Genomic DNA, 14,798 nt, shown 5'->3' with positions numbered 1-14,798 from the left:
TAAGAAATAGCTGTGGGCCTGTAGCAAGCTTGCTTCAATGGGTTATCACCACATCCAATTTCTGCAGCCATGTTAGTAAGAGAATCTACGCCCAGCCTAACTTTGAGATAAGTTGAAATGTCACAATGAAAGACTAGGGACTGCAATTTTCCCCATCCCCGATGGAAACCCGACTTCCCCGACCCTATGGGGCCTGGGATGGGGATTGTTTTGGCAGGACGGGGATGGGAACGGGGATTAATAGGAATCCTCGATCGGGGTTGGGGTTGGGATCGTGGATGATGGGGATTAAGGTCCCCACCCTGTCCCAACCCCAATTATATATTTATATTTAAATGTTATTTATATTAAATATATATTATTTATATTACTTGTATATATATATCAAAATATATTTAAAACATTAGTTATAATTTAATTTTGGGGATTCGGGTTCCCGTGGGGAATCATCCCTGTTGGGGATCGGGGATGGAGGATAAATTTTATTCCCAACGGGGATCAAGGATGGGGATGGGGTTAATTTCAGAAGCGGGGGCGGGGACGGTGAATATGATGCCCGCCCTGTTGCCATTCCTCTGAAAGACCTAATTAGGCCACTTGTTAAAGGCCAGCACCAGCAGGTATTCAGAGGTGGTATATGCTTTGACTCAGAGTTTGTCAAAATGTATACGAAGCTAAGAATTGTGCAACTCAGGCTGGGTTGGCTCAGGTTGAGCTCAACCATAATCCAACTCTATTTGTTAAATTCTCAATCCTAATACTCTGATATATATATATATATAGAGAGAGAGAGAGGCCGATACCCAAATGTTGGTCCTGGCTGTTTAGTGTCATTGGAGGGATAGACAGGATGTTCTTAGATCCAAACCTGTGTTCTCACACATGTCAGGCGAGATATTACCATTGTACATGGCAATAGCCCAATTTTCTAGGCTTGGTGCAAAAATGGAATGAAGTGCACAGGTTTGTGGAAATAAATACTGCAAGTTCCACATTTTACTATTTGGGGTTAAATCATTGGCTTTGAATTGCAAGATGAAATTAATAGATTTAACTGTTCCACAAAGAAAGAAGGATTGGGGTTGGAGGCCCTGGGGACATGGCAACTCAGCCTTAGTACCTCACACTTACCAATTGAATATGTGAGTAGAGAATGTTGTTTTTACGTACTAGCATTTGCCAAGGATATATGACAGAAAATATATTTTCACATGGAAAAAAAAGAACAGTTGAACTTTCAAAGGCTTGATAATCATGAGGTCAAATTGATTTGATAGGAAAATGCCATACTGCAATTATCGTTTTCTCATTTGTCCTTTTGATTTTTCTTTTTTCTGTTTTTCCAATCTAATGTTTAAAATGATGGAAAAAGTTAGACGAAAGGTGATTGATAATGACTGTTACTAGACTCACTGTCGAGTATGTCATGACCACCCTTATTCACTTATTGTGGCTCAATAAAACGTTGAGTATTTCAATTTATTAGGCCTCACTTTGAGTGTTTGAAATCATACTACACGCTGTGAAGATGTTCTTTTGTGTGGACAGTGTGATACCTTTGTCAAACCAATACTTTAAGAATTATTATAAGATTTTACATAAATAATTGCATCCATTGTGGCATGTTTTTTCGTTTTTTTTTTTTTTTAAGAGGGAGCTTTATTAATATGTATAGGTTTAATACTCACCTGCGAGTTCCTATCAGAGTTAAAAGCATACTAATACTTCTGCTTTACATGCCAAATAAGCTAATATATGAACAGTTACACGCATAAAAAAGGACTTTAGTATAAGCATTCAAAAGCATTCAAAAGGACTTTAGTATAAGCATTCAGTAAATCACCAGTTGATTTGGGCAGTTGAGCCGTTTAACAGTTTTGATCGTTTTTTAATTTTTTTGTCAGAATGGATTGACTGTTCAATTCAAATGATTGGACCATTTGACCCAAGAACCAAACCCCTAACTGATTTGATGTCCAGATCGGTTTTAAAAACCTTGCTGCAAAATGGAGATATCAACTGCTTACAATCACTGTATTCTGATGTCGTATCTACTGCCTGACGTGAAGCTGCCTCTAATCCAGCCAATATAGACTGGAATGAGTTGAAACCACATCATTTTTAAATAAACTACACTACCTAAAAATCCCTAAACAAAACACCAAAACAGTGGGCAAAGGCATCCCGCAAGGCTTTGACTATGCCGCTGAATAGGGCATTAAAGGTGTTTACTGCCCAATAAGATATCGGTTTCAGTAGGCACAACATAGGAGACATATTTATTGATCACTTTAAAAATATTCTGACAACTGTTAAAAGTTGTTTTTAATTTTTTTCAACTGATAACGTGTTTACAATAACGTGCCTCCCTAATCTAGATTCCCCACTTAAATGATAATAAATGAATGGGTCCCAATAACTAAGGTGATGTTTGGAATTATGGCCATTTTTCAAAAAAACAGTGCCATGTTGGATCCATAGAGGCGTTTCAACAAACGCTCATGTATCTCATTGTTTTTTATTTTTTTCAACTGTTAACATGTTTACAATAACGTGCCTCCCTAATCTGGATTCCCCACTTAAATGATAATAAATGAATGGGTCCCAATAACTAAGGGGATGCTTGGAATTATGGTCATTTTTCAAAAAAACAGTGCCAGTTGGATCCATATAGATGTTTCAACAAACGCCCATGTATCTTATTGTTTGGTTCAGTTGATTATTAGAAAATCGGGCATGCCTTGAAAATTGGGACCCCACCGATGCATGCATCGGTGAACCGTTTCCCCCAACGGTTGACTGATGTATATCCTATGTGGTATTTATCTGTCAGCACATACATAAAAAACAGTGATGAAAATCACCTTACCCAACAGCATAGTATTGCACACTGCCTATGTGGTAGAAGTGTTTTTCTATGAAATACGGGTCTTAAAAATATGGGCATTCTTTCTTAAAAATCGGTCCCAAAAAGCACTCACACTTCCAAACACCATGTAAAATATCAGCTTTAGCTTGATAAGACATGTCATCTACCCAATGTCCATCATAATCATGATCAAGTTAGATTAGGGTTGAACAAGAGTTAGGGTTTATATTTTAAGGCATTGGGTAGGATTAGGGTTATATGAGCCAAACTGGCTGAGTTGCACTTAGACCCATTTATAGCCAGGCTCGGGTTTGGCTTTTGCCAAACTTTTAATGGGTCGGCCCCAAACCTAAACCTAATACAGTATAAAGTCAGATCCGAAGTTTGGCCCGTAAAAGCTGAGGTTAAATCATTGGTGATCGAGTGGTTGTAAGATGCTTATTGATGGATTGAACAGATTGGATTCGGAATGACCTTTGGGTAGTAATTTTATTATAAAGGATATATGTAGTTCGGTTTCAGTATTTTTCTGTAATTTCACCAAGAAAGAGGACAACTGTGTGGCCCATGAACTTGTTAGGAGAGGCTATGTGGAGTCTTTAGTCCTGGATGGTGTTTGGGCAGAACCGATATATATATATATATATATCAAGTTCAACCTAAATTATGTCTGTCGGTGGAATGCATTGAAAAGATTAAGGGAAAATATTTCGCAAGCTCCTTAACCTCATCCTTGAACAATTGAAGAGGAAGAATTAAGGTTTTTAAAATCGAATCGTACAATAAACTACTGGGGGGTCGGGTTTTTGGGTTAAATGGTTTGATTGTTCAAATCGAATGGATAAAAAAAAAAAAAAAAAAGCCAAAAATCATTGGATGGCTTGAAGTTGAATGGTTTGACCAATGGGTTAATTGTTTGCTGACCAAATTAATGGTTTTTGGCCAAAAAATGATTTTGGGGTAAAACGGAATTGATCAAGTGACCGGTTCTCGATTTTTTCGGTCTGGTTTTGAAAACCATGAGAAGAACTATCAAATTCTTTTTTCTTTGTTTACTGTATATTAAAAGTGCACTTTGATTATAATAATTTTCAGTCACTCACTTCAGAGTCAGACTCTCTAGAAACTCCTTACTTCAAATACAAATATGTAGAGTGCAAATGCATACAAAATAATACAAAATACAAGGTTTTGCACTCTACAAATTTGTATTTATAGCCTTTCCAAGGAAGGAGTACAAATACAAATATGTACAATATAAATACATACAAAATAATACAAAAATACATAGTTTTGCACTCTATATATTTGTATTTGTACTCCTTCAAAATTGGACTTAGGCTTAGTTTGGAAGGAGTACAAATTTAAATATGTAGAGTATAAAACATTATATTTTGTATTATTTTCTATGTATTTGCACTATGCATATTTGCATTTGTATTCCTTCCAAACTAAGACTTTTAATGGCAAATGAGTTGAACTTATGAGCATTAATTTAGGGGCCATTTGGTAAGTCTTTTTTGAAAGATCTTCTGAAAGCTATGACAATCAAAAGATGATGTGAGGTTTTGCATCAAGATCTTAAGACCGTTTTGGTTAAGGCATGTCTATTTGCACATCTTTTTACGTTATGATAAATTGAAGAAAAAAGAGAAAAACTCAATTTAGAGCTTCTTGAAAATAGCTCAAAATGGATTTCCCACGTTTAGAGCTTCGACGATTAAATCATTTTCCAATCAAACAGAGAAAAACCAAAATACAAACTGCTGAGTTTCTAAACAGCCAACAACCCATTCAGAAAAAACGTGCCAAATAGAGCCTTACTAATTTCTTTTGATTCAATGATCAGATTTGTTATATGTACTTCCTTAAAACGTGTACATACAATGCAAGATTATAACTCATAATAACGCTTTCTCATTTCAGCTTTGACAAAACCTATCTACATACCATTTTCCACAAGGACCGTTAGTGCTTAGTTTCAACATATTTCACTTTCGTATGGTACTACCTGATTAGCGTAAACCATGGATGGAACTAACAAACTATGAAAAATAATAATGAATATGGCCAAAGAAATTAATGCCACAGCAAGTTTATTTAAATATTTTCCATCCCAAATTCAATTTCTACAGCCATTTTATCAAAAAAATTCGACGCCCAGCTTCCAGGTTAGTTGAAATCATCATGATCAATGATGTAATTTTTATCAGATATATTTGAAAGGCTATCTAGATCTAGTACGCAATCAAAGATTTCTGCTTAATTTGACTCAAGTAGTTTGTTCAAATGTGTGTATGTATTTTTTTTTTTCATTTTGTGAAAAGGAACATATATTAAAAATAAAAAATAAAAAGAAAAAGAAAAACAAGGGTAGGAAGCCAGTCAAGCATAGTCAAAACCAAAAACAACTCAGGAATCAAACAGACTAGACCATCTGACCAGACCCTATCCGGGGGCTTCGCCCCACCCTGCTCCAGTCAGAGTCAGGGTGGTTATTCCTTTTTGGCTCATAGTTTATTCCTTTAATTCACATTTTCTATCCTCCGTGAATTTTGATGAAAATTAGCTGATTCTTTACTACTTTTATAATACCAATTGTTTGGTTAACAATTTTTCAGGGATCATGCCTTTTGGCTCATAGTCAGACTTGTTTTTAAGTCTTAACTAGAGGTTTACCACGTTTTCTACAAGTTCATTCCTTAATTCACATTTTCTACCCTCCCTGAATTTTGATGAAAATCAGCTGTTGGTTACCATGCACATACCAGTTTTATGATACCCATTAACAGTTTTTTTTAGGGATCATTCCTTTTCTATGAGGTTTTTAATTCACGTTCACCCCCCGGGTGAGGTTTGATGAAAATCAGCTTTTATGATACCAATTGTTTGGTTAACGGACTTTTAGGCTGTGTTTGATTTGAAGGAAAAAGTGGGAAAACCGTTATAAATCTTGAATAGGTTTTCCTACTTTTCCCTTCCTTTTCCCTACCTTTTCTTTCAAACCAAACATAGCCTTAGGGATCATGCATTCCTGAATCATACTCAGGCTTGTATTGTGAAACATTGTATTAAATAGACTTGTGTTAATGAAACATTGTATTAAATAACTAGATGAAAACATGTTCTTTAAACTAGAAACAAAGATGATTTTGATTTGGTTTCAGAGCTCACAACCATAAAAACAATTTATATTAGATAACATCTCTTCAATTTTCCATTACAAATTCCTTGAGAAAGTGGGTAAGATTATTGATTTTCAAATTTGCTTATAAAGGAGTTCAGTCTGTGTTTTCTTCTTCGGGTTTTCTTTTCAAAATGCTTTGTATGGCCCCTGGTCATATTTAACTTTTATAATAATTTTATTTTGGTATTAGGGTATTCCTTGTGCCAACAAAATGACAAGGGGTAAAAGTGAAAATACAAAAATTAAGTTCTTTAAGAAGGGCATGTACTATGCACGTGTGCAAATGAAACTAAAACGGTGAAAATGAAAAGCATTTAGCTTTTGAAAGATTTTTTAATACTTTTTAAAATGTATTAACTCAGTGATTGGATTTAAAGCTTATAATAAAGTCATAAATATTGACATTATATGTCATCAGAACAGTAATTCAATAAGAATGGTGGTGAATGGTCAAAGAAGACATGCAAGGACAAAACCCTAAACTGGTTCCACACAAATTACATCAAACTGCAGCCAAAAGACTCAAACCCTTGTGATTGATCAGATGTCAATTTGCCCTATGTATGCATTTATGTCATTGAATTGAAGATAGACAGTTTTAGAAGGAGGATTAGGACCAAGAAGACCATAAATGTAACCGCCTAGTTGAGTGGGTTGAATAACTTCTTACATGCAACTGGTTTGAAAGGAGACCTGGACCAACTATTAAAGCTTTTGTTTAATGTTTGGACGATTCAACCACTACTGCCCCCTTTGGCTTTTTATTTTATTAAAACATCTTAATCAATTTTTCGTAAAGAAGTATTTGTTTTGCCATTTGAAAATAATAATATTATAACTTATATCGAATAGAAGGGCATGGTTTCATGGTTATTTATTCTGAAAATAGTAATATTATAACTTATTTCGAATAGTGGTTGCTTGTATTAATTTTATTAGGGGTAAAAATGATATTTTCATTTTCATTTTTCTTTTTTGTTATATTTATTCAAATAGACAGTACGGTTAAAGCTGTAATTTTCCATTATCATCTAATGGAAGGTCAATTAAGTAAACCAATTGCAAACTATAGGAGTGTTTTAATAAAACACATTTATGAGTAGATTTTAGTAAATCTATGAAACTATACGGGGTGTTTCACTAAATGAACCTATTTTTAACACGTTCAATTGGGTCTTCACCAAAATTTAGAGGGGATTTTAATTGGTCAAAGCCTTAATATTTATATTATATTTAGCTACTGTAGCAGCCACTCTCCACTTTTCTATATCCCTCCATTTCTCTAGTTTTTGAATTTTAAAATCATAAAAATGACCAAAAGGCATTATTGACTCATTAATTGTCATTTGAAACGTCTATCAATATATTCATTTGATATAGTATTAATTCTATATTCTGATTCTTACAAAACTAAATACAAATATTAATATAAGATTGGATGTTTAATAATATTACAATTATTTTGTTGTTTCATTCCTAAAAAATATTCTATACTATTATTAACTCCCTCCAGATTTATCGTTATTTTGTGTATAATATCCACGTCTAATTATTTTTGAATTTTGATAAAAAAGTTATAAATTATCAATTAGGGACTACTCTTGAAATAGTTCAATATTTTCTGTCTGAATACGAAGAAGCTTTAGGATGTCATAGGGCTCCTTGTCAATTTCTTTTGACAATGCTTGCGAATTGCATGGGTCGAATCCAATTACATCAAAATCCAATTTGATTATTGAAATTGGTGTACAGGTGCCTTGAATTTCAGTTGTAAATCTATTCTATGTTCCAATTTGATTAAAATTAAAAAAAACCCTGAAGACAAAATTTCATAGTCAAGGGTATGGAGAGGTAGAGCTCCTGCAGTATCGCATGGCAATCACAATTTTGTTAGTTGCACATGAGACTCACAGGATATTCAGAATCACAAGTTATCTGGATTCGTGAAATCTATTACTTAGTAGTTTGTGGGGCCGACCCAATTTAGGGTTTTTGTATACCCTTATATTTTGCACAGAACGTAATCTTGTATCTTGAGAGTCAAGAAAGAGGAGCTGGAGAGTGTGCAAGATAAGAGGAGAGGGAATTTTGGGTGTAACGGTTTGTTGAGATGTTGGTGAATATTTTTGTTTGCTTTGTATTGCTCTATTTTACTTCTTCTCTAGTTTTGTTTTATTTTTTGCTTGTCAGTCATTTTTCTTATGTGTTTGTCACTTTCTCAACAAAAAGTTCAAATCCAAAATCTGATATATTGGACTTTTGGATAAAATTTGAATTTAAATTAAATCCCCTTTATTGTTCTTATTAAAATAAATAAAATTTAAAATAGTTTAACTAGTTTTTAACTTATAAATATATAATAATTTTATATAAATACAAGTATTGATTTCGTTGATTACAAACTTTATTTAATTATATATGATACCTATATACATGCATAATTATCTAACATACATGATACAAAAACTTAGATAAAAAATTGGCCATGCTTATGGCATTATATATTGGTCCAGTCAAATGTTTTGATGGTTAAACCATAGGGATCACTAGGTCATTGGCTGAGTTTATTTTTTGTTTTTTGTTGTTGGTAGAAAGGGAAAATTATAGGAGGCAAGGGAAAGCTCTTCTTGCCAAGTCCATGAAAATTTGAAAACAATGGTGATGTTTGGCACCGGAGCATTTTACAAGCACTTCTAATTTACAAGTGATTCATTTCACTTGTTTTTTTTGAGAAATACACAAAAAAAAAGGGATGCAGCTGATTGGGCTTTTAAAGTGATTTGACTTAATATTATAATATATTTATAATGACAACCGTGTGATATCTCAAAAAGTAGTCAATTTTTTTAAATTTCAATGTGCCATTTCGTCAGGGTGATTCTGGATCACCAAGGCAATTCAAGAAACGAAAATTTGATGTTTCAAGAAACCCTTCTTTTTTCGAATCCCAAAGCTAATCAGTAATATGAAACAGGGCTGCCAAATGCTTTTTTTACTATTCCTTTGAATCGTTGATATACAGGGTGTTTGGTTCTGTGGGCATTTATTCAGTAAACGCTACCACATAGGCGCCACTTCAACATTTTCTCTCTTTTGCTCTTCTATATGCATCGAAAATGATAAAAGTGAACTTTGGTTTTTGTGCATGCCAACCATTTGTGGAATTTACTTTTTTTAAAGTTTCCACAAATGGCCAGGCGTTTTTTCACTATTACGCTAATGTAGAGCCTAGTGGCGCCTAATTGTCATAAACGGTTATAATTATTATATTGCTTGGTTTTACCAGCAAATAAAGTTCAAACGTTTATTCAATAAATATAAACGGAACCAAACACATACATGGAGTACATGACATCAACATCTCCTCTCCTTGATACACTTTGTTTGGTTCCCTTCCCTGTGGGTATATACTATTTGGTTATGTTGTTGTGGACCCTAACCCTAACCCTAACCCAACCCAACCTTCAACCCATCCAATACAACCTTAACCTTAACCTTAACCCTAACCCTAACTAAATTCCTTTAACCCTAACCCATCCCAACCCAACCCGAAGTCAGTTTCTGGTTTCGGGTTGGGTTGGGCCCAACCCAACCTTCTTCCCATCCCTTAAAACCTCATAGAATTTATTGATTTTAGATCTTAACTCAATTTTTACTACATAATTCTATATTTCATCAGTATTTGTTTGTTGACGTTTTTTTTTTTTTTGGTTCTTTTGGTTCAAATTAAATTTAGAAAAACAAGTGTTAGAAATGACTATAGTTTATTATGAGTTATGACTTACGATAGATCTTTCTTGGGCGACAAACAACATGGAGTAGATGAAGAATAAAATTTTCAAAAAAATATAAAATAATATTGTTAAGGTTTTAGTCATTCTAATTAGTATTAAGTAAAGTGATTATCTTAAAAGAAATACATGATGCTATGCGGTGGGGGCTATACAAATATCATGCATCTAAACAAATTGTGACCGATGAATCCTCAACCTGTATACGTAACTTGTGGGCCGGACCTCGAGGGTAGCGCCCATATTTCCGTTATAGTTATTGATGTTTTCCCAACTGTTACCATCTTAGCTGAGTAGACGTCCAAGCGTTGTCTGTCATCCTCTTTGAAATAACATTCAATTAATAAATTCCATAGTCACACATGTCTTTGACTAATATCCCACCTAAAACCCCATCAAGGCAAGAAATCCCAAACCCATCCCCAGTATCCCCAAATCTTTCGTGCCCTGCATAACTTGCATGTCATTCTTAATTGCAAAGTTATTTATTTTTTTCCTGAAACTTACCTATGACTATATTATATTATGTTGTGTAATATAGTATAATATAATATAAATTAATAGTTTATATATAATATATAGTGAGGACAGGTTAGACATCAGGGCTGGGGTAAGGTGGTCAAATGCCATCCCCGCCCCATCTCCAGTTTCTAGAGTTTTGGGTTTCCCTGAAAATTCCCCGAACCCTAATCAATGATCAAAAAAACTTGCCTCCACTGGGGCAAGGCAAATTGCCATGTCCGGTGGAAAACATGGCAATGGAACCAAACACCACCTACCTAAACTATTAAAAGATCTGGCAATAAATACTGGGTACAAAAGACTTGTGATATTTCTAAGGCTTGTGTAGCTACAAGCTAGGTGCATGAGCTGCTTTGTTTCCCCCATCATGGAACGAAGAAGCACTAAACACAGAGCAACCGGAGAAATTAACTGATGATGGATCTGCATAGGATAAAAGATTTAGCTATATTAATTAGCCATGGAGGATCAAAAGCATCGTCCAACAGAAAAAAAAAAAAAAGCATTAATTGGATACATTCAACTCTTTATTAGCAAATTTAAGGCCCTCCAATAGCGCCTGCGCAAATCAAAATTCTCCAACTATACAGTCGTGAGGAGTCCGCCAACAATGACCACTGATCTGATTAGTCCTACTCACACCCAAAGATGAAGATCGACACCGGTATGAACTCAAATTTCTAGTTACAAGTTCAAATAAACCAGCGAGCGTCATATTTGACTGCATCTAAATTGGTAAAAAAAAAGTATTTGATTAACTGTTCACTACAAAACCCAACTATATAAATGAGGGAAGAGGGTGAGAGAAAGAAAACACAGAGAAGTCAATAGCTAGAAGCAATGGAGCTTCAACTTGTACTTGTCAAGATGTTGTTTTCCCTTGCTTTGCTTGGTTTTCTCAGCTTGTTTTTGCATCTCTACAGGGTTCTTTTGTTAAACCCACAGTTGCTTCGATCCAGACTTGAAAAGCAAAGGATCAAAGGTCCTCCCCCTACCTTTATCTTTGGAAATGTTCCAGAGATGAAGAGGATGCAAAATTCCAAATCAACAGCATTGGTGGCTTCAAACAAGGAAAAGCTATCTCATGATTTTGCTTCTACCATCTTCCCTTGTTTCGAGAAATGGAGAAAGGAATATGGTAAACAATGTTTATTGAGTTCTGATCAGGATATGAAACCCAATCCAACCACTGACCATTTAGATGATCTGATCAATCAATTGATTGTTATAATTAACGATTCTTTTTTTTTTTAGTTGGTTTTTATACTGAACATGTTTAATTATCAACTGTTAATATATACAGGTGATTTGTTCACGTTTTCCCTTGGAAATCTACAAATATTGTATGTGACAAACCCTTATCTGGCCAAGGAAATGACCCTTTGTTCATCCATGAGCTTGGGGAAGCCTGGATACCTACAATATGAATTTGGGCCTTTGCTTGGGAGGGGCATTTTGACGTCAAATGGATCAATCTGGTCTCACCAGAGAAAAACCATAGCTCCGGAGTTATCCATGGATAAGGTTAAGGTAACCATGCATACAGTACTTCACTAATGGCTAATTATATATAAAACTGGAAGACTCAACTTAGCACTTGTCTGAACTAGTCAATTTGAGTCTTTAGTGAAAACCCATGTGCAAATCTTATTGCAGGGAATGGTGAACTTAATGGTGGAGTCTGCAAGCTCAGTAGTGAAAGAATGGCAAGGGAGAATTCAAAGTGAAGGAGGAGTTGCAGAGATAGGAGTTGATGAGGACATGACCCGCATTTCTGCACTTATAATCTCCAAATTTATGTTTGGCAGCAGCTTCTCCAAAGCACTTGATATAATTTCAAAGCTCAAAGACATACAAAATGCCTTGACTATGTCAACCATTCTTAAAGGGATTCCCGGCTATAGGTATATATGCCTTTATCTGAGGGAGAGAGAGAGAGAGAGAGCATATATATTGATATATATATATATATATATATATATATTTATACTGTGGAAATTTGGAAATGTGTTCAGATACATTCCAACTGAGAACAACAGAAAAATATGGAAACTAGAGAAAGAGGTCCGTTCAATGATCTTAAAGATTGTAAAGGAACGAGTAGCAGAAGATAAACCTGGGCAAGATTTATTACAGATGATAATTGAGGGTGCAGAGGATGGTAGTCTAGGCGGTCCATATACTGCAGAAGATTTCATCCTCGACAATTGCAAGAACGTCTACTTTGCTGGGCTTGAAACCACTGCAATTACAGCCTTGTGGTGCTTCATCTTGCTGGCTTCACATCCTGAATGGCAAGATCGTTGCCGTGCTGAGATACTAGAAATTAGTGGAGGATGCCTACCAGACGTAGATATGCTTCGCAAGATGAAAACGGTATATATACATATATATATATGATCAATATTCTGATGAACTTAAATCACTCTCTCTCTCTCTCTGTCTCTCTCATAAACTGATTAATGGACTACTACATAATATATATATTTCATTGATTGATTCTTGGCAGACAACAATGGTGATTCAAGAGGTGCTGCGTCTTTATCCACCAAGCTTGTTGCTGTCCAGAGAAGTTCTGCAAGATATCAAGTTGGGAGAAATTCTTGTGCCCAAAAGCGTCAACATTTGGCTCTCGGTGCATGCATTACACCGAGACCCTGAACTTTGGGGACCTGATGCCTGCAATTTTAATCCTGAGAGGTTTGCTAATGGAGTTGCAGGTGCATGCAAGCTTCCACAAACTTACTTGGCATTTGGCATGGGGTCTCGGATTTGTGCGGGGCAGAACTTTGCCATGATGGAACTGAAGATCATCCTCGCCCTCATCCTATCAAACTTCTCCTTCTCACTCTCTCCAAAGTACCATCACTCCCCTGTGTTTAAAATTATCATACAGCCTGGTGATGAAGTGAAGCTTATTGTGAGGAAGGTTTGAGTCTTGTATCTAGTTTTAGTAATAAATATTAGAAAAAGGGGTAGACATATAGTTTCTTTTGGTAATAGTTGTAATGGGTAATATATATTTTGTATTTATCTAAAAGTGGATACTTGCCTTTGATTCATAAAAGTTAAATCACATATTTACCAACATTATATTTTATAACAGTTTTCAGTTTTATTCTTTCATCTAAAGCATGTGTTTATTCTAGTAATAAATAATTAGTATGATTGTGTATAAAAGACCATCTATTGCATCCATTAGAAGTGATATATATATATATATATATATATATATTAAAAGTTCAAGGGGACTAGAAGAGTTAATGGTAGACTGAAAGAGAGGCAGATAGAAGTAATAAGAAATTATTTAAGCACCCATAATTTGAAGATGAATGATATGGAACTGAAGAATGGCACAGGATTCATGTAGGGATCCCCTATAGTTGGGTTTGGTGTATTTCACCTTTGTAATGAATTTCAGTGTAAAATAAAAAAGGGTAAATTACATATAGGTGTCCTCTACTTTGGGGTAGTGACAGATAGATACCCTGAACTTTCAAAAATAGACACTTAGGTCCATCTGTTAGTATTCCGTCAGTTAAACATTACATTGTCAAAAATATATACCCTTCTCATGTATTTCTGAGATCGTTTTCAGGTAACCAAACTTCTCCCTATGATGACGTTCTCAAATGGGCATCAAATAACATATTCAAATTTTCCGATGATGACATTCTCTGGTGATGATTTTATTTCATTGAATGATCTAAAAAATACACTAGAAGGGTATTTTTGATATTATGTAATGTTTAACTGACGGAATACTAACGGATGGACCTAAGTGTCTATTTTTGAAAGTTCAAGGCACTCAAGTGTTGCAATTGAAAGTTCAGGCCAATAAAAAAGTAATAAAATTTTAAGGGCATTTTCAAGAAAAGAAGACCTTGAAATCTCTCTCTCACATCTTTCCTCTCATTAAACAATGAAGGTTCTCCACCTCTCTCTTTCCTTCATCAGTCAGCTTGAATTTAAATACCTATTTTTCTCGGCAATTTCTGAACAGAAAATCTGTTCCTTCGACTTTCAAGGTTTCTTAATGTGAAACAATGGCGCCTCCCAAAACCTGGAGGAAAGCCCAAGAAAGTAGGAGTCATTCTTGCTCTAGATGAGGGAGGGCCATTCCCGCACCGCCTGTCGGTCCGGTCGTTACGATTCAGTGTTTGTGGGCTGAGTTAGAACTTCATAAAACTAATTTGTTAGCCTTTTGAATCTTGGCTTAACGTTAGTATTCATTCTTTTATTGTCTTACTATTATGCATTATAGAACAATAACCACCACTACATGACAATTTGTTCATGAAGACTTACCATGTTAAAGATGGCCTTTTAGAAGGAAAAGAAACAATTATATATATACCATAATTATTATATAATTATATATTATTATATATATATAATATATATATACGGCATAGTCCGATTTACACCT

The 14,798-nt window shown here is 34.8% G+C and overlaps 1 protein-coding gene across 1 annotated transcript; it reads left to right on the top strand.

Annotated features, from left to right (window-relative positions):
• The first annotated feature begins 11,179 nt into the window (after positions 1–11,179).
• LOC104599759 (cytochrome P450 714C2-like) lies at positions 11,180–13,459 on the top strand. The gene is made up of 5 exons (XM_010262448.3): positions 11,180–11,507; positions 11,673–11,899; positions 12,026–12,273; positions 12,385–12,745; positions 12,879–13,459. Exons 1-5 carry the CDS (start codon positions 11,210–11,212, stop codon positions 13,302–13,304), a joined length of 1,560 nt encoding a protein of 519 aa, XP_010260750.1. The 5' UTR covers positions 11,180–11,209; the 3' UTR covers positions 13,305–13,459.
• The last annotated feature ends 1,339 nt before the right edge of the window (positions 13,460–14,798 follow it).

This window comes from Nelumbo nucifera, chromosome 7 (genome assembly GCF_055504915.1).
Source record: "Nelumbo nucifera cultivar China Antique chromosome 7, China Antique-T2T, whole genome shotgun sequence".
Taxonomy (NCBI): domain Eukaryota; kingdom Viridiplantae; phylum Streptophyta; class Magnoliopsida; order Proteales; family Nelumbonaceae; genus Nelumbo; species Nelumbo nucifera.
This window is presented reverse-complemented; position numbering and strand designations above follow the sequence as displayed.

Excerpts from the sequence above, each read along its gene's own strand:
- LOC104599759 (XM_010262448.3), top strand. The coding sequence starts at position 11,210 with ATGGAGCTTCAACTTGTACTTGTCAAGATGTTGTTTTCCCTTGCTTTG. Across the intron at positions 11,900-12,025 it reads TATCCATGGATAAGGTTAAG|GGAATGGTGAACTTAATGGT; the intron begins GTAACCATGCAT and ends ATCTTATTGCAG. Across the intron at positions 12,274-12,384 it reads AAAGGGATTCCCGGCTATAG|ATACATTCCAACTGAGAACA; the intron begins GTATATATGCCT and ends AAATGTGTTCAG.